The 25,565-nt window shown below is 39.0% G+C and overlaps 1 protein-coding gene across 1 annotated transcript; it reads right to left on the bottom strand.

Annotated features, from left to right (window-relative positions):
• Positions 1–16,336: 16,336 nt before the first annotated feature.
• ENOSF1 (enolase superfamily member 1) lies at positions 16,337–19,565 on the bottom strand. The gene is given in 6 exon segments (XM_058419694.1): positions 16,337–16,402; positions 16,946–17,072; positions 17,074–17,339; positions 17,676–17,764; positions 17,767–18,634; positions 19,401–19,565. Coding segments are annotated over 6 exon segments (1,581 nt in total).
• Between the last annotated feature and the right edge of the window lie 6,000 nt (positions 19,566–25,565).

The following is a 25,565-nucleotide window of genomic DNA, read 5'->3' on the forward strand; positions in this document are numbered from 1 at the left end:
CAAAGTGGGAGCTTCAGAAAACCAAATCTGTCTTGTAGAAAAAAAACCCCAGCATTAAGAAGAATAACAGGTATATATTCATACAACAAGACCAACAGGAATTGAAAAGATAACAACTATGACATCACAAGAAAAACAGATACACTTAACATTTTCAGAAGAAGGAAACCTTTCTATAAATAAATCATTCAGATGAGCTACCAGGAAACAGTATCATTTCAGAGAAGCTAAAGGGTAAACTGCTAAGTCCCTGCTCCTCCTGAATAATTTCTTACACCTTCAAAAGCCCCATTGATTTCAATTAGTGATTTCCTAAGGAACTCCAGTGGGAAGTGCTGTATGAGGTGATTATCATGAGCTAGCCCTAATAATTTCTTTTCTTCAGTCCTCTGTGTTTCATGGAAGAGAATGACAGGAAGACATTTGTGTAGAGAATACACAGTCATTGCTGGATTTCATATTTGTGTTTCCACACCCATGTTGTGCATGATTCCTGTAGGCTTTACTAATCAGGAAATGAACAGAGAAACATAGGTGAGCATTCCTTTAGCCTCAAAAAGTCTTCTATATGAGTGGTGTCTAAAGAAATAAACCTATCTTATTCTTAAGGTGCAGATTACTTAGTAGCAGTTTTAAAGAGAGGCAATGGATATATATGAGTCAGATTTGAAGAAAATACGTAATGACATTTGTCTAACAGTTAAGAATTTATTAACACCAAAATAATCAAGAAGTTGAACTGAAAGTGTACCAATGTCAAGCTTTTATATCAGGACATATATATTATTATACAACTATCATTAATATAGTTGTTCTTAGTAATCCCTCCTGAAGAGATATTTTTTTTATTTTCAATAAGAAATAATCACAAGTACATAATAGGCACCAAACTCTCCTCCTCTCTCCCCAGAATATAATAAAACCAAAATGACAACACAAGGATACACAAGTTAAACTTCTGTGAGTATTTTGAAGAAGCTTCAAGACCAAGAATATACTTGGTCTATTCTTAGTCCGGAATTGTTAATAACTCTATCCTAAACATAACAGATAAGAACAAAAGATGAAGGTATAAGTTAAAACAAGAAGAAAAACTATTACTGTAGTGCAAAGGAACAAGAAGCTGCATGCAGGTTTGTTATGCAAAGGGCTATTCTGAATGCAGGGAGAAAACCCCTGTATTTTACTCAAGGTGAAAAATGTATCACAGCAAGAGGTTGAGAAATATAACTGGAACAGTGGGAGAAGAGAATCAACTGCTGTGAAATAAAACACAAGCTCAGATTCTGTGGAGGTCAAAGTCTCACATTTGTCAGTATGACACAGCTCCATGACAATTTTCATGACATCCACTAAAACATCTCGAAATAATGATAAACCTCCTTATCACTAGCCATTTTAATTATCAGTCTGGTGGTAATTTTGGGCTACTTTTCCTTCCAAGCTCTGTTCATCATTTAAGCAATGTTCTTGCTGTTGCAGCAATTAAATTTTAATTAGAATAATAATAATAAAACATACTACTAATTTGCTTTATCTCATAAAGTTTTATGTAGTTTTTTTAGAATTACAATCCCAATTCCAATCCCAGATCAAGTAAAAGTCATACAGAACCAATTCAGTGGGCAAAATGGGCAGTTGTCTCTCCTTCCAATGTAACTTGTTTTAAATAAAATGCATAGACAGCTACCATGAAAAACCTGTTAGCATTCAAAAAGAGGCTTCCTCTCACTAATGCAAGACTAAAATCTCAGAATGTCTGGAATGCCCCCAGCTGCCTTCAATGCAAAGATGTAAAGGTTTCTGCAGAGAGGTTCTTATCACACTGAGATTTGAGGTACATGAAAACAAACACCAACTTTTGCCTGAAAATTCTAGGTTTTGCTGTGATTTTACTAGCTTTCATCCTGCAAGAAAAAAGAAAAAAAAAAAAAAAAAATCTGTGAATAAAAGAGCAAGAGACATTACATTCCCTTATCGTGTCTGGCACAATATTTAGGTAACATATGTTGGGAGTAGTCATATGTATTCTTCTTTTAGGAGTAAAGTTTATTTCTTAGGTCTACAGATAACTTTCAAGTTGTTTAATGATACAATTGGAAGATGACTGACTCTCAGATATTTTATGCACCTATGGTTACTGTAAGATGTGGCATTTCAGGCTATTACCTCACTTTAAACAAATTCCAGCTAGACGCTCAATTAGGTGTCGAGAAAGTTTGTTCTCCAGCCACCAGAGGGGAACACTCTCTTTAATATTTTTAAATATATTAGTCTCTTTCATATATGTTTTTCTGTAAGTTTTAGATGTGAAATTAAAAATAAATTTTTTCTCTATATCCTACAGGCAGTGAACACCTGTGGACACAGACCTGGGTCTTTGCAGTGTGTGCAGTGTACAAGCTTTGTGTTGATTTAGTGTAAATATCACAAAAGAAACATCTTTGAGTGAAAGCAAAAAAGTATCTCAAGGAGCAGCAGAGACTAAAGTAGACATGACTATATCTGCAGTTGTCTTCCTACAAATCCACACTTACTGCCTCAGTCCCACTTTGCTTCTGAGATACATACTTTTAAACATAATATCAATAAAATAAAAGTGCTCAATAACCTCTAAGCATGAAATATTTTTATGATGAAAAATAACATCTGCAAATTACTATAAATCTCTTGTGGTACAATAAAAAAGCTGGATGTGAGATCCTTTTGAGCTCCTCTTATTGCTTTTTTTCTGTCAGCTTTATAATATAATTACCAGTTTCTTAATGCATTCAATCAGCTTTTGCTGCTTTCAAACCATTGTTAATGTTCATGTTATTGTTGACACTGTTTTGTTCATATTGACTAGTCCTGATAGGAAAACAACTTTATTTCAGAAACAGGTTCAATCTATTGCTGATTTATGAGGAAGATCTGGCTTTTGTGACAACATCAATGTTTGGATCATATTGTTCCATTTCAGTGACAGATTGCCCAAAACCTGATTTTAATGAGGGGTAATCAGCAAATACTTCAGTTTTATAGTTAAGAGTTTACATATAAGAGATACTTTATATTGTCACAAAAAAGGCATCCTTCATTAAATAGTACAACTAATCTGCTTTGCTTTCTAAATCAAAAGTCAACATCCACTGCTAATATTAATGTACTTATTTTTACTGAATTTCAGGGAACAACTGAATTAAAGCAAATCCAGTTCAGAACTGAACTGCTGAAAGAATTTACATTAAAATGACAGATTATTAAATATTACTGAAGTTTTCCAAGGACATTTTATCAGTAAGTTACAAGCTTCAAATGAAATTTAAAATTCAGCATGTTAAAAGTGCTGTACTTGGAAGATTTTTTTTTTTTTTTTTTTACACTGGGTTGAAAATTCTTTTGCACTCTAATCAAACATTGGGAAAAGCCCAAGAAGCAAGCAAAATTGCCAAATTCTATAGTCAATTCTATGAAGGAAGTCAATGTGTTTACAGAGTGCAAGGATACACTTGACAGTATGTCAAAAGCAGCATATTTGTATGTAGAGTAACAGGGATTCAGAAGAGGGATTAATTTGAGATTTCATCTTGGTTGCTTAAATTCTTCTTTGGTCAACTGGTCTTTGTATACCTTTTTAGTTGAATTGACTATTCACTGCAGGGGGATTGGACTAGATCACCTTTAAAGGTCCCTTCCAACCCAAATTGTTCTATGGTTCTGTGATTTTGAAACTTGAAAAGAAATATCTTTTTTTTCTTCTGCCTTCTCCAGGCCCCAGTAATGTATATGTTCTAGGTGAGTGACTAAGAAAGGATTCCACACCCAGAATTGCAGTGTTCTTGAATATGAAAATATTCAGACCACTCTGGACAAGACCCATGCCAGTAACACATTGATCTTGGCTACTAAGAGGCTAATTTAATGCATTAATTCCTTTTGGAATCTGCTAACAAGAGGTATTCTTCACTGTCAGTTTAGCCAAGTGAATCTTCATTTTCCACAGAATTACATAGATTAGCTATAATAGATTCAAGAAAATGTCATTCTATCCCAGTGTCCTGTCTCCTAAAATAACTGACATGAGATTAAAAAGTATACCACAAGTGCAAGAATATAATGATTCTTTCCCTCATACATTGCAATAGAAAGGGGACAGTAATTAAGACCAAAGATATCTGGTCACTGATGACCATTGAGGGAACTGCTTGGCACAGCCTTAAAAACTGCCCTGAGCATTGTAACTGATAAGCAATGGAAACATGAGAGGGAATATTTCAGGGAATTTGTGCAAAGTTTCTGATGAGTTTCCAGGAAGTGTTTGTGGGACTGTGTAAAATACTTGCAAAAAATGTTTAGGGAAAGGGAAGGCTGTAATTCACAAGCCCATTTGCTGTATGTGCCAGGAACTTGCTACTGGCCGTCTGGATTTGGCTGGTTCTGTAGAACCTTTAACAAGAATGTCTGTTGTGATTCTATGATCTCTTTCTAGAATGGTGACAGACTGAACAAGTACAAATAACTACCTGTTACTCCATATCTTGAATATAACTGTGCTGAGTTCCACCTGTCATTTTATTTCAGTCAGTCAGTATTACAATGCCTTCCTGTGATTCTGCAATAGATTGTAATTTTTCATACCTCAGGTAACTTTGTGCATCTATACATTTTGATGAACTGAGAAAGATGACCACCAATTCCAGTTCCTAATTTTTAATGGGCTACTTATCTATGTAGTGATCATCTCTATAATCTCATTAGTACCAGAGTTTCTTTGAGAATCTTTTCGAGCCACTACTCAGAGAACAGATGTCACCCAGATTCTGCTTGATTACACTGCCTGTAATTAATTCAAACTGACAGATTTGTGAAGTGTTTTGTAGGAGCCATACCGACTCTTCTCCAACAAACTTGTCCATGTTTTCTCATTACAGTCTGTATCCTCCCTTCTCTCCTTCCCTTCATCTGCCCTTCCTCCCTTTCTCTGAATCATCTTCTGGTGATTTCATCTTATCTCTATGTTTACTGACAACTTGGCAGTCTTCTGTCATAGTTCACAGACTTTCTTATTCTCAAAATATGCTCCAATTATTTTTAATATCCTCCCTTATTCCTCTGTAGCTCTCCCCTGAAACCTCTTCCCTTGACTGAGAAAAAGTTGTTTAGTAGTATAAACACACTTGATTTCAGGAAACCCTGGACTTCTTGTGCACTCGGATGCTGAGTCCTTTCAGAATTTTTTTAAACCTCTCTTTGGAAATTTAAATCTGGACAGAACTAGTCCTCCTGTTTATATTTTCATCAAAATGAAACAATCAATTTGCAGAATGTTGATCCAAATAGTTTTGCTTATAGTTAGATTATAGATGCATCAGTTAACTAAAGCAGGCCCAAGATAGGGTTACCTGTTCTTACCTTATGACCTCATTAATGAAAAAATGAAAAAACTTGTTAGAACCAGAGGTGTTAGACCTTAATATTAGGGATAATATGCATTGCCTAACAAGTGTTTCAGAAGTTAATGTTTCTTGTACGGACAGCATTTCTAACAGCATTCGTCTCTGCAGAAATATTAGCCAGGTTTGAAAGAAGCATTGAACAGCAGGATCCAATCATTCACTACTTCAAGAGAAGTCTTTATTCTTCCCCCAGTTATGCCTTTTTAGGGGGGGTTCTGTTTTAACTGTGGAAATGCTTCCAGTTTTATACTGCCAATAAAATATAATAGAAGAGAATAGGTAACCCACTATTTCATTCTTCATGAGCAGCACACAGCTCATAGTTCTGTTTCAGTCATTGCTTTCCAGGTCTATTTCTGTAAATCCACCCTGTACTGAATTTCACCTTGCCCATACCTCCTCTTAATTCTTCCATTTGGTTGCCTATAGTCTTGCAATTGCTTTATAAATACTTAATACACTGGTGTGTTTAACTGACCACTCTCTGTCCCATCTTTCATTAGGCACTAATTGGATTGCAGCACAGTTTTTGCTGTTATCAATATTACCACTGTCTTCCTCATTGATCTTTAATTTTCTTCTTAATGATATTACTTCATCCACTGTCAAATTTTAATTCCCCTTTGTTTTATTGTAGCTTTTATGTCCTTTTTAAACAAAACTCCTTGACCAGCCATCATGCAGTCTGGCTCTGCCATGCTCCATTATCCCTCAGTACTCCTTTGGCTGCAATCAGAGGCAACTGATGCAAAGAAGTTTAATGCAAATTTTAATGATCTAAGAAGCTTGAATTAGGTGCTTTTGAAACCCAGGTACTGACTAAGCTAAACACACCACAAAAAGATTACAGAGTGGTTTGTAAAAATAAAAGAATAATTTCAGTATTACCTAAAACTGTGTAATTGACTTCTCAGTTTGAAAAGAGGTTGCTTCAGAAATGCAGTATTGAAGTTTAGTCCATTTCTGCTTCATTGCAAGGGCTGAGAAAGCTAGCAAATGTGGATTAACATGGGACATGTTATTTCATGTTAGCTGTGGCAATGGAAGTCTGTAATGAGGAGGTACTTGAATTACGGACTAGACCAAGCATCAGTGAAGTTAAAAGAAATGTTTCTATTGATTACTGAAAAAAGTATTTAGATTGGTTTGTAATAGCCAGAGTTTCATGCAGCTGGTGGTGAAGTTAATGCTGATTGTGGGCAATAGAAGCCAGTTTAAAATGCTTCTCACATGACCTTCTGCACATCTTAGTATTCTGAGGTCTCAGACATGTCTGAAATAAGGATATGCACAATATTAAGGGTAGAGGGTTGCTTTTCTTATTCAAGTTTCCTTAAAAATTGTAAGAATGGTCTACAGGTTTTGACAATTGAGAAATGTATTATTTTTAACAATAGAGGTTCAATCTGAATTTTCCTTTCAAATTTATTTCATAGCCTTTTGAAAAATAGTTTTAAAAGGCTCACTGTTTTTCTGAGGGATCAGACTGAAGAACATGTGGCATGAATGATGAGGGTCCTAGAGAATGAAAAAGAAAGAGAAAGCCCAAAACCCACTTGAGAAATGATCTCTTCAGAATCCCCAGAAATACTACTCTGAAGTATGAGATATGTTCTTGAAGTCAATGTAGCAATTTTGCTAGGAGTCCTGGTCTCAGTTCCCATACTTATTTAGCTTTCTCTTATACATAGCAGATGATGCTGTGAACTGTGCTCTTCCCACAGAAGGGGAGTCCCTCAGTAAAGAAACTTTTTTGTACGTTTAAAGTCTCCGGCCATTTTTTCAGTATGAGATGTATGCAGAGGAGAAGACTTTGATAAGAAAACAGCTTTGAATTGGAAGTAAAATTCGGTCATTATAAGTTTCTGTCAAGAACTCAGGAGTCACCTTTTTATACTCTAACATAACTTTTGGACTAGCCCTTTACCGAAAATTCTTAATAAGAAGCTGTGACAATTCCAACGATTAAATGGCACAGTTAATTATTTTAAGCATATTTTCACTCACCAAGTTATCATCTTTATTAATCAGTCCTGAAGAGTTATTTTCCTTTCACATGTTTTAGTTGTGAAGGAAACCTGTAAAATAAGCCTGACAGAAAAGATATTGAAAAGAAAAGACGAAAAATAAGAAAGCAAGAAACCTGATTTTTTATTTGCAAAGTTATATCTTGGGCCTAAAAAATAGCTTCTGAAGTTGACAGCACAAGGCAAATTATATTTTTTCTGCCAAAAAACCAGGATTAAAGCGTTGAAAATAGTTTTTAAAAATGCATTCCAACCATGCTGCATACCAAGTGGACATCAAAAATTTATCTTATGGCTATAAGCTGCACATATAAATAACCTGAAATTCCTTTTAGAATAAGAAGCTGCAGAATATAATGAAAAGACACTTTGTTGTGATCATGACAAATATATTGTGGGGTTTGCTGACACATTCAGAGCCAGCACACTGACTTTTTACAGCTATATTTTCTTGTGAAAATCTGAGTCAGAAACTAAAGAAAAATGGGTTTCCTCCAGGAAACTTCCTATGACCCTCTAATCCCTTCCAACCTGTTCCAGTTCAGGAATTCCAGCATTTACCCTTGTGATTTCTGTCTCCTGTAGTATCTCCTTCCCCCATGCCCTAACCACCCTTTGTCCTCATCATTTGCTCCTGCAGCTCCCAGCTGATGAAGGCATCCTGCTCCTGTTCACATCTAAAACAGAACCACTCAGATCCTCATGGGCTGGTTGGCACCAACTCACGTTTAACAGCCTGCAGCAGCTATTCTTCTGCTGGGTGAGGGAAGAGGGGACAACAACAAACTGAAGAGAGAGCTCTCTCCTTCTGCCTTCTATAAGAAACTAAAGGAGCACAAAAGCTTTGTGGTCTCTACTGAACCATCACATATGGCTGGAGTTATTCAGTCAGGTCCCAAGTTCCCTGGGAAATGAGGGGAGAAGATAAAGGGACAGAAATAGTATGATTTTAAAAGCCCATTTTCCTTAGAAAGCAAGGTTAAAAAAATATATAACTACTGTCTCAGCAGTGGTGTTTCTAGCTAGCTGCCAAATAGTACATCCAAGTTTTCCTTTGTGAGTAGATTTTGCAGAACCTTGATAATAAAGAGCGCATCCAAACATCAGTGGCTAACTGTTCTCCAATGTGACATCTTTTGAGGCTTACTACTGCATTATTCTGGCATTGACTGACCTAAAACTGCACATTTTATGCAGAACAGAGAGAAATGTTGGACACCAAAGGGCTATTTAATCTAGTGGAGAAAGGCAAAACAAGAATCAATGGCGGCAGCTTGCAGCTAGACATATTCAAACTTATAATGAGGCAATTTTTTAATTGCAGCGGTGATTAACTATCAGAACCATCAAGTAAAATGATGATATTTCCCCAGTCGCTGAAATCCTCAAATCAAGAATGACAGATGTTCTGGGACAAGCTTGGGCCCATTACAAGTTATCTGGCTTACTACAGAGCTTAACTAGGTGAAATTGTATTGCTGGTACAATTGCTGGGGTTATATTTAGCTCAGTCTAAGTGATCTAGTGATCTCTGTTGGCCTTCAAATGTATGAACTGATGAAGTAAAGCTGACATAAAAAGCTGGAATTTGGAAACAGGCAGAGCTGAGGGAATAGAGGATGTTTCAGTTTGGTCGTTGAGCAGCAAAGAGTGGCTTGCGCTGACTGAAACAAGTTTTATATAAGATTGGGGCAGTACTGCAAAGGAATGAGAAAGGAAAATAAATAAGTTAATAAAAATACTTTGTTTAAAAGCTTTTGCTGTAAGATTTCTTTTTCATTGTGGAAAGTTATGAAATTCTTAAAATTTTCCTTCAAAACACTGAAATTAAATGTCTTGTATATAAAAATGTATTCGCAACAAAAGCTGTGATGAATTGACTGCAAAACTGCAATTAATATCTGTTGTGCATTCTTTGGGTTTATATTGTATTTCATTTTTATATTGGGTTTTGTAATGGTTTCTTCTGTACCCCCCCGTTACCCTGGAAAATGTATCATCCCGAGGTTTGTCCCGGCTCCTTTTCCCCGCCCATTCTCCCACTCTGGAATGTAACCCAACTCTGTTCCACTCCCACCTTATCTCTGATTGGGTAGTGGCTTGGCCCCAGCTTTAGCCCCTTCCCCTTGGGTAAAATCCAGGAAAAGCACGTGCATCGGTCTCTTGGCTTGAGGATGGGGGCAGGGACTGGGCTCCTGACCCAGGAGGGGGCAGGACCACAGGAGAAAGACTGAATAAAGCCCTGATTTCCCCCTGGATCAAGTGCAGACCCTTCCTTTTGCCATCCGCGAGTGCCTGCTCTCTCTAAAGGAAAAGGTTCACAGCCACTCTGGGATCTTTGGGGCCCTGAGGAAAAATCCTTCCAACTGTGGTTGGTCTCAAGCTAGCCGAGGCAAAAATGGAGCCGGAGGGCTCCGAGACAGAGACCACCACAAATATCTGATTTTCCTAATTCCTTTTTTGCTGAATATACAGTTTTATATATATTATATTCACTTAGGCAAGCACTGAAAAGTATATTGATAAGAAATATTACAGGTTTAACAATAAACATTACAATGGCATGACCTGATTGAGAAAGAAAAGGTGGATTTACTCTAGGGAAAACTAGAAAATGGTTAGTATGACCATTAAGAAAATGTGCCCTATCATAGATTAAAAATAAAGTTAGTTTTAAATAAAATCGCAAAATTTTTCACATATTTTCCAATATGAAATTAAAGAATACAGAGATGAAGAGTGGAGCAATTGATACTTGTGTCAGACAAGAGTAATGATTTATTCAGATCAACGTATTTGCGTCCGGTTGCGTCCCCGCTCCGGGTGGGAGCTGACCCCCAGCTAGCTCGGGTCAACACAGACACAAAGTTTCCAGTTCGTTTTGGCTTCTCGGCTTGGCAGCTGGACCCAAAGGTGACAGTCAACAGCAGCAGAAGAGAAAAGGCTGGCTCTCAGCTTAGCAGGTTAAAGGATGTTTATTAGCAGAGATCTCCAAGCTCCGAGGCGAGCGGCTGAGAACCCAGCGGCTGAGAGAGTTTGCTCCTCCCTCCCACCCCCTATAAGCGGGGGAGGGTCCCAGGGAGGATACAAAAAAGACCACAAATCAGGGGTTTCAGGGGGTAACAAGGTGTGCCCACCCCCAAGCTTCAGACCACTAAAATCCAGAGCCAAAGGAATTTCCCCCAGGCTACCTATCACCTGAAGCCCTTTCCCGGAGGTTTCACAATCCGGGAGGGACCCCGGGAGTGATAGGCAAGCTGCCCTAGAGAGGGGGGTTGGGGCAGAAGGGATGTTACATGTCATGTGAGGTACGGGATGATTGACACAAAACACCTTATTATACAGACAACACAAAAGGGATACAGAATTGGGGATACAGTGAAACGAACCATAACATAAACTTCTTACAAAAATCTAATAAAACAGTTCTGCACCACCACACGTATTTATACAAATTAATTCAATGTGATTCTTGAATAAGTGTCTAACCAATATTTATTCAACCAAAATTAATCAAAATAATACTCATAAGACATTTAACAATTGTTTGTGATATTTTCTTAGTTTGTCTCCAACTTTCAACTATATTCAAAAACATTCAACAGGATAGGGCAGATTTTCCTACTAACTGAAAGGTCTTTTGACACGAAGGTGATGAGTGGTTTTTTTAGGTGTAATCCTTCTGTGGCTTCCCTGGGGCAGTGGTACAATATGCTATGGTACCCCTTCTATCGCTGACCTTCCTACATGGACAGCTCCATTTCTCCAGTTATGTTCAAGGATAAACAACTTTATTTCTTGACAGTAAATAAAAGAATATCAAGAACTATGAGGAACCTGTCCATTTAGCTATAACAGACTGCTATAGCAGTCTCTCAAGAAATTCACCAGAAGTGATCAAACATGTAGATTCACCAGCTCGCTCAGAGGTGCCTTGAATCTTTGACATTGTGCTGATACAGTCATATATCCTGTCTGTTGTTGGAGCCAAATTTAAATTCAGTCCTCTTAAGTCTGCTCCAAAACATCATCATTTCTCCTCAACAGCAACAAGAATTGTTTTCATGTATTCACACAGAGCTGAATTCTCAACAGAAACCACACCACATCAGTACGCAGACTCACGAGCCATAAGACAAGGGTCTGTTTGAGCATGTCAGTCATGTCTGTTTTCTTCACAGATTTTGATTTTGCTGATCCCTGTGCTATACACACAACAAATTTAACACTTTAAATTCCCAATAGTTTTTAGGCCATCAGTGAAAGGGTTTGGAGATGCAGTAAAAATGGCAAGGAAAAACAATTACTGCAGAACTGAGAGACATGGTATATGAATTAAAACTAAAAAGGAATAATTCCACTTTCTAGTAATATAGATATTTTTTCTTACTCTTTGTTTTTGATCTCTTACCTTTTCATCCAATAAATATATACCTGAAAAAAGATGTGATTAAAATTTTACCTTATGCATAAACTGAGAAATTGCACTCCAGATTGCATTAATATATTCTCATAGTTTTCCAAGAGAAACATATGCACAGACAGAAAGGCACACATACAAACTGAGCAGCAGGAACATTTTAGTTACCCTAAAGCAGATATTTTGTACATTCTTATTAACAAAGGATAATGGGTCTTATTTTTTTGAATTATTATTTTTCACATCTGCAAAAAAAAGCCAAAATTCATAAAGCTGGATTAAAAATCCCCACAACATTTGGTATCTTCTGTGGTTACCTATGAATGTTAACATTTGAAAAACATCATGAGAACCCTTGTTAGGGCTCAGTCCTGATAGCTTTAGATGAGTTTAGTTTTGTCTTCTTTTACAAGTTTTCAACTTCAAGGATTACCTTTCTAGTTCCAAGTTCAGCACTGACACTGACTTTCTTCTGAGTACTTCCTCATTCTGCTGTCACAGATCACTTGAGACTGCCCCTTCATGCTTCAGGTCATCATCAAAACAATGATTTTTTTTTTTTTTTTTTCCCCTTTCAATCCTCAGAAAAAACCCACAAGCAATGATGACCTTGCATTAAATATAACCTTGACTAGAAGTTCACTTAGAAACACACATAGAAAGCTTTCTTTTATTATTGGAGCTAGCCACTGGCCATCTTTTTGTCATCAGTGAAATCTCTCAAATCTTACTAAAACTGTGCCTTATGTTGGAGGGGGGTGTTTCAGATGCTACAGAGCCAAGTTTTTGAGAAGAAAATTGCAGTCTCTGTGAGAGCATTGAGATGAAGATCACACTGAAAATTTTCAGATCGTTCCTGTCAGAATGTTTAACCTGACACACTGCAGAAATTAATCAAATTAGTCTAGAGAAGCATGAAACCAAGGAAATAAAGACTTGAGATACACATAAATGTCCTTCTTTTGGAAGATGATATTTAGTACTGCAGAGACAGAAAATCTGCCTGTAATGGGCGGCACTGTCAAATGAACTGCAAGCTAACTGGTAGTCACCTTTTAAAAACCAGCCTTTCCCTAGGAAATGCTCCACCAGTTTGACTGATTAAGAGAAAAACAGCACTTCTTTCCCTAATGCAAAATGTAAGTGTATACTCAAGTAAATTATTTAAATAACCCATGTACAGCAGTGGCAAGATTAACTTGCTTTAAGATATTTACTGTATAAGATACTGCAAGCACAGTTTTGGCTGGGTCTTCTCCAGTACATATCCTGACCTCAGCAGACTAGTGTGCTTGGAAATTGAGGGAGCCAAAATTTCCAGTCATTTTTCCTTCGTCTGTGTTAAACAGATATTGTCCAGTTTGCTGAATGCCAAACAGATACAATATTGGTGAGAGACTACTCTTCGCTCAGTTCATCGTCTTGAGCATTATAAAAATTCAATGGTATAAAGAAAAACTCTGCTCCATGTGCTAATTCACTCTCTGTCCACAACCCCAGGCAAATCCTTTTCATTCACACATGGTACAATTGTAACCTGACACAGCTCCATAAAAGTCACTAATGACTTTCTGCTCATTCAGCTCCTTTATTTCAGGCTCCCTTTGATCTGCATTTCAACAAAACATTGGAGATGTTGTTAAAATCAGACAATGTCTTTTCCTCCTAATCTGATACTCCCGTGACACACTGCACTACATAGCCCAAGGATCAATGCTAAATCCATGCACCATGTTTGGTAGGATGCTTTACTTTCAGGACACCACATCAACCCAGAGTCAAACTGGGCAAGAAAAATTCCTTGTGCCCTAACTTTGTGGAACATGCAGTCTTTGCAGTGTGCTCTTCATGTGTCAGCAACTGCACCCACTGCGATCGGATATCATAGAATTGTAGAATAGTTTGGATCAGAAAGAATCTTTAATGTTCACCTGGTCCAATGCCCTTATACTGTCCAACTCTCTTAAATCATTGGAATTTTCTTAAGATGTGTAATTAGGACAACTGTCTTGCTATAAACAAATATGATAATGATTTAATCCAACCAGAAGAAAAAAACTCAATTCCAGTACCTAATTTAAAGTGCATGATCAGGGTTTTTTGGGTGGTAGTCTTCACAAAGACACATAAGTTTCAGGGGAGCTTCTAACAGATATATTTCATATTTGTTCAGAGGGTCAGTTTAGTGAATCCACTGTTCTTCTCGTAAAATAAAAATAATTACATGCTGCTTCAAATGTGGTTCTATAAGTGCATTGTGAATCACCAAAATTCTCAATACTTCATGTTGAATAGACAAATGGACAGAGTTGGTTGGCCAAAACATAGTTTTAAACTGTTTTCCACAAGCCTTCTATATTTTATTATCTCTCAATCGTATCATCATGAAACATGCCGTTTAGTTGATAAAATCTCTCTGGCAATTTCCTTGCATTATTTTGAAAATTTTGGGGGTTTTTGTTTGTTTGGTTGGTTGGTTTTTCAGATTACACTTAATTTTCTGTTCATTTGGTCTCCAAGTTTAGAAGGTGATATTGTGTTCTGTAAGTGTTGAATATAATTGAGTGGCTGCATTCTGCCTTTAAAGATCATATTCTTAGGATTTCTTTGGGTCACCTATTTCACCCTTTGTGATACCCAACCTCTTATGAATCAGTATCATATATTTTAGTATTTTAATGATTAGGTAGCCTCTGAAAAACATAGGAGATGTTTTTACGAAAGTCATGTGCAAGTTTTCTAAAACCGCAACTCCTTAACCTTCTGAGAACACTCTCTGATTACTTGATGTGTGGTAACAAATGAAATGATGTAATTCCATATATGTCAAAATAGTCTAAAACTAGAAGATGGTTAGTAGAAAAATACACTGGCCTAAGGAGAAAACTAGTGAGAGAGAGAAGGAGAAGGAAGGAGAAAAGTTCCTAAGGAGAAGGAAGGAGAAAAGTTTTTGTAAAAGGGGGAATACAACCATTTTTGCTAGACATTATTTTTTCCCTAGCAGAGTCAGGAGCTGTCTGAGCAACATGAAGCAACATATATCTTTAGACATACAAAAGCATCTGAATGTACTTTAATGGAGGCAAATATTGATGATACCCTCCCACCTAAATACTGGGGTTTTCTAGTTCATAGTCACTTGATTACTGACGCAACCCCCAAAATTTCTGTTCAGTAAAAACATATCTCTTTGAGCAGTTCTTATCCCACACTCAAAATAGTTATTTTGTCTAAATTAAGAAAAAGAATAACCAGGAAGGGGGACAAGCATTGGTTAAGGAATATCTTGGTTTTGAAAGATAGTTGTCTGCCAGGGAAAGCCAGAGCTTCCCTTGGAATGAAGAATGTAAACCCCCTACCCTCCAAATTATTATAATTTTGCAATTAGGGGCTTTCAGGCAAAGATATGGGAATAGGAGTAACAGTTCTTTACTAGGAATATTTTAAAAAAGAACATACAAATGTAGTAATACAAAAAAGCAAGTAAGCAAGCAAACAAAAATCCTGGAAAAACCCTGACAGAGTCAGGAGTAAGACCTGACACCCTGGTGGTCAGGGTGTTGGAAACAGTCCGAATAAATCCTCCTGGAGTTAAGAGATGTGGTTCTGTGGAGTAGAGATGGTCCTGTAGAAACTCCAGTGGTGACGAGATGCATCCGGTCTTCCTCCAGGAATCCAGTGGAAAAACAGGATACCTTGCATCCTTCAGTCCCAGTTTTTATCTATCTAGGAACAGCTGACTCCTCCCCCACTGTGTGGAGGATCTCACAATGGGATGATGGAATGTGTTGTGTCATTGGTGGGCCCTAATGGCCCATTATCAGAAGATGTCCCCCTGGAGGATGGAGGGGTGGTGAAAGAGATAAGAAACACTGCCCCACCTGGTTTTAATGGCTGGGCCATTATCAGGAGGCATCTGCCCCCCTGCCCCCTGGAGTTAAAAGAGATAAGGAAAAAACATCTCCACAGCAGTTTTCAGCAGATGAAATAGAATACGCATATTTTTTGGTTACATAACCCTTGACAAGGAAAAAGGCCAGAAAGAATGTCAGCATGAAAGCATCCAAATACGCTCTAGCAACTGTTATTCCAAAGACTCATACATCCAGACTCCTAGTTTTGAGTGTAGCTAGTTGCTGAGATAGAAATTAAACAGACAGAAGTAAAGAGCCATACTCCTCATGATAAAGACTTACAGAAGGACTTCCTGAAGAGAAATACACAAAAGCGTGTCCTGATTGACACTTTTTAGTAGCCATTACTGACTGCATGATTAAAAATTTGTATAATACTAAATGAGAATCACATCATATTTTGGCCATCTGCAACATCCTCTGATTCAGCAATTACTTGTATACCGAGTCTATGTTCCTCTTCAGTCTTGTAACGGAATCAAGGCAAAATGACAGAGCCTGGAAAGGCAAACTGAGAAACCAATACAAGATACTTGGTCAGTTGGGATTCTTTTCTACTTTTGACACCAAATCCCAATATTCTTGCTCACTGTTTTGGGGCACCTTGAGAGAATCACAGAATCACAGAAATCACAGAATCACAGAATTTTTAGGTTGGAAGAGACCTTCAAGGTCGAGTCCAACCCATCTCTAATACCTCAACTACACCATGACACCAAGTGCCACATCCAGTCTTTTTTTAAACACATCTAGGGATGGTGACTCCACCACCTCCCCAGGCAAGCTATTCCAGTACTTTATCACTCTTTCAGTGAAAATCTTTTTCCTAATATCCAGCCTATATCTCCCTTGTCGCAGCTTGAGACTGTGTCCTCTTGTTCTGTCCTTTGTTGCCTGAAGAAAGAGAACAACCCCCAGCTGACCACAGCCTCCCTTCAGGAAGTTGTAGAGTGTGATAAGGTCACCTCTGAGTCTCCTTTTCTCCAGGCTAAACAACCCCAGTTCCCTCAGTTGTTCCTCATAGGGCTTGTGCTCCAAGCCCCTCACCAGCCTCATTGCCCTCCTCTGAACACGCTCAAGCATCTCAACATCCTTCCTAAACTGAGGGGCCCAGAACTGGACACAGTACTCAAGGTGTGGCCTCACCAGTGCAGAGTACAGGGGAAGAATGACCTCCCTGCTCCTGCTGGCCACACCATTCCTGATCCAGGCCAGGATGCCATTGGCCCTCCTGGCCACCTGGGCACACTGCTGGCTCATGTTCAGCTGCTGTCACCAGCACCCCCAGGTCCCTTTCCTCCTGGGCACTGTCCAGCCACACCGTCCCCAGCCTATAACACTGCAGGGGGTTATTATGGCCAAAGTGCAGGACTCGGCACTTGGACTTATTAAACTTCATCTTGTTAGACTCTGCCCATCTGTCCAGCCGTTCCAGGTCTTTCTGCAAAGCCCTTCGTCCTTTCAACAGGTCGACACACGTTCCCAGCTTAGTGTCATCTGCAAATTTACTAATGAAAGACTCCATGCCTATTGTGTTCCTCTGAGGAATGTTTTTTCCCCTCAGAAGCCCCCTGGAGCCTGTGCTATGTAGTTTAACCCTTTTTCCCTATCATACCTACTCCTGACCCTGTTGGCTCAGGGCCAATATCTTTCCTTGGCCCAAAACTAGATAAACCCCTGTTTCTTCCTGGTTCACTCTCTCTCTCCTCGGCCTCCTGGAACATCACATCGAGAATAAAGCTTTGACGGAAGCTGGGGGTGAGAGCCACTCTTTTGAAATCTTTATTCTGTCTCTCTGGAAATATATTTCCCTAAAACCCCTGAATAACTGAGCTAGGGAGAGCTGGGGGGTGGCTAGAGAGAAGTATATTTTCACATGCCATCATCCATCCATGTCATCAATAAAAACATTGAACAGAGCTGGCCCCAGCACAGACCCCTGAGGGACACCACTGGTGCCTGGCCCCAGCTGGATGCAGCACCGTTCAGCACCACTCTCTGGGCCCGGCCATCCAGCCAGTTCCTAACCCAGCACAGAGAGCTCCTGTCCAAACCACGAGCTGCCAGCTTATTTAAGAGTATGCTGTGGGAGACAGTGTCAAAGGCTTTGCTGAAGTCCAAACAGACAACATCCACAGCCTTCCCTGCATCCACCAGGTGGGTCACCTGGTCATAAAAGGTGATCAGGTTGGTCAAACATGACCTACCCCTCCTAAACCCATGCTGGCTGGGTCTGATACCCTGGCCATCCTGTAAGTTCTGTGTGATGGCACTTAATATAAACTGTTCCATTATTTTGCCAGGTACTGAGGTCAGACTGACTGGTCTATAATTACCGGGATCCTCCTTTGCACCCTTTTTGTCAATGGCTGTCACATTGGCCAGCTTCCAGTCATCCAGAACCTCACCAGTGAGCCAAGACTGATGGTAGATGATGGAGAGTGGCTTAGCAAGCTCATCTGCCAGCTCCCTCATCACTCTGGGATGGATCCCATCTGGTCCCATAGATTTATGGCTATCCAGGCATTTCAGTAGTTCTCTGACTGCCACCTCTTCAATAATGAGGGGACCATTCTGCTCCCTGACACCATCTACCAGCTCAGGAGGGCAGTTGTCTTGAAGGCAAGTCATCTCCTTACTAAAAACCAAGGCAAAGTAGTCATTAAGCACTTCAGCCTCCTCCTCATCTGCAGATATTAAGTTCCCTCGCTTGTCCAGTAAAGAACAAAGGTTGGTCTTACCCTTCCTTTTAGCACTGATACATTTGTAAAAACATTTCTTATTATCCTTTACAGAAGTTGCCATTCTAAGTTCTAACTGAGCTTTGGCCTCCCTATTTTTTTTTCCTACATGCTTTAGCAGCTCCCTTAAATACTTCCTGAGAGACCTGACCCCCCTTCCAAAGCTGATACATCCTCTTTTTATTCCTAAGTTCCTCCAAAACCTTCTTGCTCATCCAAGCTGGACATTTACCCCATCGACTTACCTTTCAGCACACAGGGACAGTCTGTTCCTGTGCCCTCAAGATCTCTGTTTTGAGGCATGCCCAGCTTTCCTGAACTCTTTTGTTTTTAAGGGCTGCTTCCCAAGGGATGCTCCGAATAAGTCTCCTAAACAGGCCAAAGTCTGCCCTCCTGAAGTCCAGTGCAAGAGTTTTACTGGTGCTCCTCCTGACTTCACCAAATATTGAGAACTCTATTATTTCATTATCACTTTGCCCCAAGTGACCTCCAACCACCACATCTCCCACCAGTCCATCTCTATTCACAAACAATAGATCCAATATAGTCCCTCCCCTGGTGGGCTCACCCACCAGCTATGACAAAAAGTTGTCCTCCATACACTCTAAAAATTTCCTGGACTGCCTCTTTTCTGCTGTATTAAGTTCCCAGCAGATGTCTGGTAGGTTGAAGTCACCCACAAGAACAAGGGCTGGTGATCTTGAAACATTACCTAGCTGCTTATAGAATAAGTTGTCCACCTCTTCTTCCTGGTTGGGTGGACTATAACAGACTCCCAGCAGGATGTCAGCCTTGTTGGCCTTCCCCTTAATTCTTACCCATAGGCATTCAACTCCATCTTCCTTCGTTTCAATTCCTACAGTATCAAAAGTCTGCTTAATATAAAGGGCAACTCCTCCACCTCTTCTTCCTTGCCTGTCTCTTCTGAAGATCTTGTAGCCATTGAGTGCAGTGCTCCAGCCATGTGAGTCATCCCACCATGTTTCCATGATGGCAGCTACATCACAGCTCTGCTGTTGCACCATGGCCTCCAGCTCTTCCTGTTTGTTACCCATGCTGTGTGCATTGGTATATGGGCACCTCAGCTGGGCTACTGACTTTGCCCCTAACTCAGCCTCGCAACCCTTGGGCCTGCTTTCAGGCAGTCCAGCTGCATCCCCTTCCCTCTTCAAACCTAGTTTAAAGCCCTCTCAACAAGTTCTGCCAGTTCATGAGCTAAGAATCTTTTGCCCTTAACAGACAGATGTATCTATCCCATTTGGTTCCGGCAGAGCAGGTGCTGTAAAAATTTCTCCATGATCAAAGAATCCAAAATTTTGCCGATGACACCAACCCTTAAGCCACTTGTTGATGGTGTGAGTTCTCCTGTTTCTTTCATCATTTGCCTCTGCCACCAAAGGGACTGAGCAGAACACTACCTGTGCTCCTGCCCTATCAATTACCTGACCCAGTGCCCTAAAGTCTCTTTTAATTGCCTTGACACTCCTCTTTTCAATCTCATCACTGCCAGCCTGGCATTACTACAGTTTCTAGGAGCAAGTACAGTAGACAAATCTCACCCCTCAAATGACAATTTTGTACAGATTCTGAGAAAGATAACAGAAGAAGAAAATTTCTCTACCAGGAAAACAAACAGGCATCCTCAATTCTTTGTGCACATGAAAGAAGAATCTCGAATAACCCACAGGAACTATACAGACACTCAATATGTCAACCATAAAACTGCAGCTTATTAACCATAATAAGCTTACAGGAACATTGTGTACTAATAAGTGCTATTACCACTGTCAATGCAAGGATGCCACATGAGAATAACAATGAGGAAAGAAGATGATATATCATTAGACTTAGGAAAAATTAATGATGTTCAGTTTCATTTCTCCTCTGCTATATCCTCTCAAAACTTGTGTTTGAATCAAATCTTTGCCTAGAGCAGTGACAAAAAAAAAAAAAAAAAACACAAAACAAAAAACAAAAACCAAACTAAACAAAACAAAACAAAACAAAAAGAGTTTTCTGAGGAAAAGTCTAAGATCAGAAAATATGACATCAGTAAAAGCTTTTAGACATTTTGAAAAATAAGCAATAGCAGCAGGTAGGCTTAGAATTAGAAAAAAACACAATATTTGAGCAAATGATAAAACAAAGAATACAAGGAGCAACAACTTTACACAATACAGGTAAGAAAATCCTGAATGTATTTCAGAATAGCTTCACAGATATCGCTAAGAGAATTTAATGAAGGAAAATTGGAGGACAGGAACAGAAAAGGAAAAGAAAATTACAAATCTTAATAATAGAACTTGTCAAGAGAGGAATGAAAGTCAAGGTGCAATACTTATGACTTTATGCTTACTGAAATGATTTGCAAGTGATGCATCAACTTTCCCTTAAACCTAGCGAATGCTACATGCTTCACAGGAAGTCACAAGAAATCCTACAGCAAACAGCTGCAGAACAGCTGGGGTTTTTGTTTTCCTCTACTCCATAAAATTCATGACTGGTTTATCTTCTGAGCAAGAGTTCACAGTCCTGATCCATCCTCATTGATTTAACATGATCAAATATCACATTCCTAATAAAAAAATAATAATCTTTATCCAGTCTAATGTGAGCATGGATGTTCTCTCCATCCACATAAATACCTCATCATTTTTCATACCTAGTAAATTCTTGACATCAGTGATATTTTGTGACAGAACCTTTAATGGATTAAAAAGTCCTGAAGGAAATGCTGTTTTTCAAAACATATAATTTAACTTTAAATTGTATTTACTGAATGGTAGTTGACAATGGTAGTTGTCAAGTATATACTTTGCCTTGTCATTCAGCATGATTAGTTGTGTGATGCTTCAGTGCTTTAGTGCACATCTAATAAGCTATTACTTAGCAAAAAAGAAAGGAAAAAAAGTCTTCAATGGTCTGGAAAAAATCATTATCTAGTTTGCTCTAAACCTTTGACACCATGCAGTCTGTACCTTCTGAATTGTGCTTGTTCACTTTCTGAAGTCTTTTGTCAATAGTAATTTTCATGAGGATTTACTATTTTCAAAATATTCACAGCTTCTTTTCAAATTGAAATCAATAACAAACATTAGAGAAGAGAGAGAAAAACACATTTTCCTTGAGAACAGAAGCTCATTTTATGCTGGCTGGTGTCATTTAAGAATTTATAACAAACATTGGTAATCTTGTCAGTTACCAAGTACTGTAAATGGGTGACCGGTTAGGGATATTTTTTTGTTTTGTTTTTCTTTCTCTCTCTCACTTTTTTTTTTTTTCATTTATTTTTTTTTTTTTTTTTTTTTTTTTTTTGTTTTTGTTTTTGGCAGGACACGATTAGTCTCAGAGCACTGCAGCATGACACAGACAGATTGAGGACTGCAGCCTTGAAACATCCTTAAACAAAATGCACTTTTTATCTCCCCAAAAGCAAATTGTCTAATAAGCAACAGGTAGATAATACATTTTATCACTGGTGTGCTTTTAAGTTACTTTAATAACACAGAGGAAAATTGCATACTATTTTACTGCTTGAAGGTTTTGGTTTTTTTTCTTTTCTGTCCTCTGTACAAACCTTCAGCGCAGGTAAAGATGCATATTTCATTTCTCCAGACAGATACTACTTTAAAAGAAGGTAAGTCTCATCCTGTCACCTAATGCAACTTGTAAAGCTGATGGTTTTTTTTAACCTATGCAAATCTTACAGATTGGGTCCATGGTTTGTTGTCCATGGTGTTTAGTTAATTTGTTCATCACTTGCTATGTCCTGTAGTGTGTTTTCGTCATGGTGCAGGATAGCAGGGAGGAAGCCTTGTCCTGGCAGCTATTTTGAATCAAGTTGATCCCCCTGAACAGATTGCAAGAGTGCAAGAGTTTGTCTGTCATGGAAACTACTGGGCATGCCAAGAGCAAGCAGGTTCCCAGGGACAGCAGCAGGTAGAAAAAAGAGGTGAAACGCAAACGCAGAGAAGACTGCTGATAATGAGGAAATCTAGGGCCAGTCCTTCCAGAGGAAATCTAGGGCCAGTCCTTCCAGAAACAGTGGAAAGACTTGTCTTTAGGATGCACAGACAGCTATGCGGAATTCACTTCATGTGTGAAGTCCTTTAAGAGCAACCCTAAAAAGGAAGAAGCTGTCTGACAATTAACTGATGTACAAACTCTTATCTTTGTTTTAGCCATTGCCCTGAGTACTGGTTTGGTTAGCTCTTCATTGGTCTTGATGATATTCACCCAAAATCTATCTGAGATTCCAAGCTAGTTTTCTGGTTCCACATGATCTCTTCAAGAGAAAAACAGACACAACTACCCTCTCCAGGTTAGGATCCCTGCAGGCCTTGGTTATTTTTAGCTAATTTTTAGCCCTTTGCCAAAGACAATCTGGCAAGAGATATGAATTAGTCTTCACATGTGTCAACTGATCGCCGTAAGCTGAGGAGACATACAGAGAGCATGAAATTTCACGGAAGTATTAACTCCTGTAATACGGTGTAGGTAGGGGATACAGTTTCACCCGTGCTGCACAAAGACCTGACCTTTTTATCTTTGGTGTAGAGGATTTAGCTCTCAATGGAGGTAAGCTTAACTGAGGTATTTTATTAATCCAAAATTCATACCTTTACATGGTTTTTTCCTAGTGGAAAATAAGTTCAGTAGGGAAACATGCTAAATTAAAGACTGGTAGCTGAAGGCACTAAAAAGTCAAGGTTTTATGGCAGTGGATGTCAGAGATGTTTCCATCAGCTAAAAAGAAAGGGCAAGAACTATTCATTAATAATTTTTAGTGTCCTTTGGCCTCATTTTGAGATATTATCTATTCTTTATTTAAGAAAGAAGGATAGGACTTGCCAAGGAAAACAGAAATGCAGGGATTCACAGTTGAGAAGTGTTGGCAGCATGTGTCCCTAGAAACAAACATTTTAATGAACACTTCAATATTGTTCATATACTCAAAGCCTTATAGAAGGCACAGCTAACTGTGTGTCACAAATGTGACAATAAAATGCAGCCAAATAGAAACAGAGTCAAATAACAGTTCTGTAAACATTAAAAGAAATAGAATATTTTTAGTCCTTTTTCTGAACCACAAAACAGACTGGAGATTCATTTGATAAAAAGCACTAATTATCCTGACTCAAGGAATCCAAGGATACGTCAGGAAATGCACATTACAAAAAGACGATCTGGCCATATGTATTCTGGAAAGGTCAGAGGTTTTTGACTGATTTAACTGAAGGAACCATCGTAATTATAACCTTAAGTAAAATGAGGTAGTGTCAGGACTAATATTCTTGAAACAGACAAAGGTCTAGATTGTGCTGTGAGGGTATAGCAGCAAGCAAATAAGGACACTGAGAAATATCATTGTGCAGCAACCGGAAATCATTTAAACTCCAGGAAGCAAATCCGGTGATTTCAGCTATCTTGGATTCAAAAAGGGTTTATAAATAAAATAGAGAAGCTTGCCTGCTGCAGGCTCCTGGGATATCAGAATGTAAGAGCGCTGCCACTCTATCGCAGAAAGGACATAACCATTGTGCAGAGGCACAAAACCTTCCATTCCTTTCAGACACATTTAGCTATTATCTGTACTGAAGTACTCACCTTTCTCACCTTTGTGCTTCCTTGAAAAGCATGGCAGGAGGCCAGCAAAAGGATGCCTTTAATGATACCAGAGTCTATTGCAAAACTCAAAGCCTTTAGAGATTACAGCCGTCATAACTAGTTCCACATACAACATGTCCCAGAGGAGTGTGAAAAGTGGGGACAATAAAGGAAGCATGCAACACAAACAGCTTTCAGGATACGCCACAATAAAAGGATAGGAGTTTGAAGAGATAAAAATTTCCCTTCAGAGCAACAGATGACCTGCTTACCCTCAGCAGAGTATGCATTGATGTATGCAGCCCTAGCATATTTCATAACCCCCAAATAACCACAGTGAATCACACTGAGCTTCATACCTGTGCCTATACTCAGGTTGTCTACCAGTTCTGTTTTGCACCCCTGTTGTGCACCAAATACAATATCCTACAAACAATACTGCCTGCTCCACATGGCACTACGTAGAGAGACTGTGAAGTCTCTTGTACTTTGGGCATAGAGCGGTGACTGACTAATTAGAACTGCAATGGAAGGTGCAGGTCACACCCAGGTTTTCTTTCCTCTGACTCTCCTCAGGATAAAATTAACACTGTTCTCTGAGACATCTGTTACAATGGACAGTACAGCAGATAACACTGTAAACTACCCATGGGGGCACCTTCTTCCTCATCCATCACTAGCAGAGTTGACTGTGCCTGGAGGAAGCACGATGCTGCATTTTTGCAGCTGGAGTGAAAGGATCAGATCTACAGGGAGCAGATCTCCTTGAATCAGAAAATGCCCCTTTACACATGCCAGCAGGAAGAATTACCTCACAGTGCTCCTTTCTGAAGTGTTTAAGGTTACAACCTGCTCTGTAATACCTGAATATTGTTCTGGCTTTTCATCTGTAACTGTTACAAGGTGCTATTCACCGCTAAAGATTAGTAGCTGGAATTTAAAATCACTGATAGAAAACAATAAAAAAAATCTGAAAAAGAACCCCAAACAAACAAACCAAAAACCCAAGCAGACTCCAGTTTTGTTCCTTGCTCTCTGAAAGAGGTTAATCACAGTGAGACTTCTCCGCAATACAAGCCAAAATTTTTTACAGATGTGAGTTAATCTTACTCACCTTTCTCAGCAATGGACTAATTCAGATTGTTAGAATTCTGGGGCATTTATGATGCTAGCCCTCACTGCTGTCATTTTCTGAGAAGCTCCAATGCCACGGCACAGTCTTTGTCTTCCTAACAGTCCCCACAGCACTGCGCTGCACAATATTATAGTCAAGCACTTAATACAAAGCTTCTCCAGAGGTGCTGAGTGCGGGATACCATACTAATTCCAGAGAAAGCCTAGGGACTTAGAGATTTTCTCCACCACTGCCTTTTCAGTGTGATAAAAATGAACTAAAGTTCATTTCCAAAAGTATAATG

This window comes from Hirundo rustica, chromosome 3 (assembly GCF_015227805.2).
Source record: "Hirundo rustica isolate bHirRus1 chromosome 3, bHirRus1.pri.v3, whole genome shotgun sequence".
Lineage (NCBI taxonomy): Eukaryota > Metazoa > Chordata > Aves > Passeriformes > Hirundinidae > Hirundo > Hirundo rustica.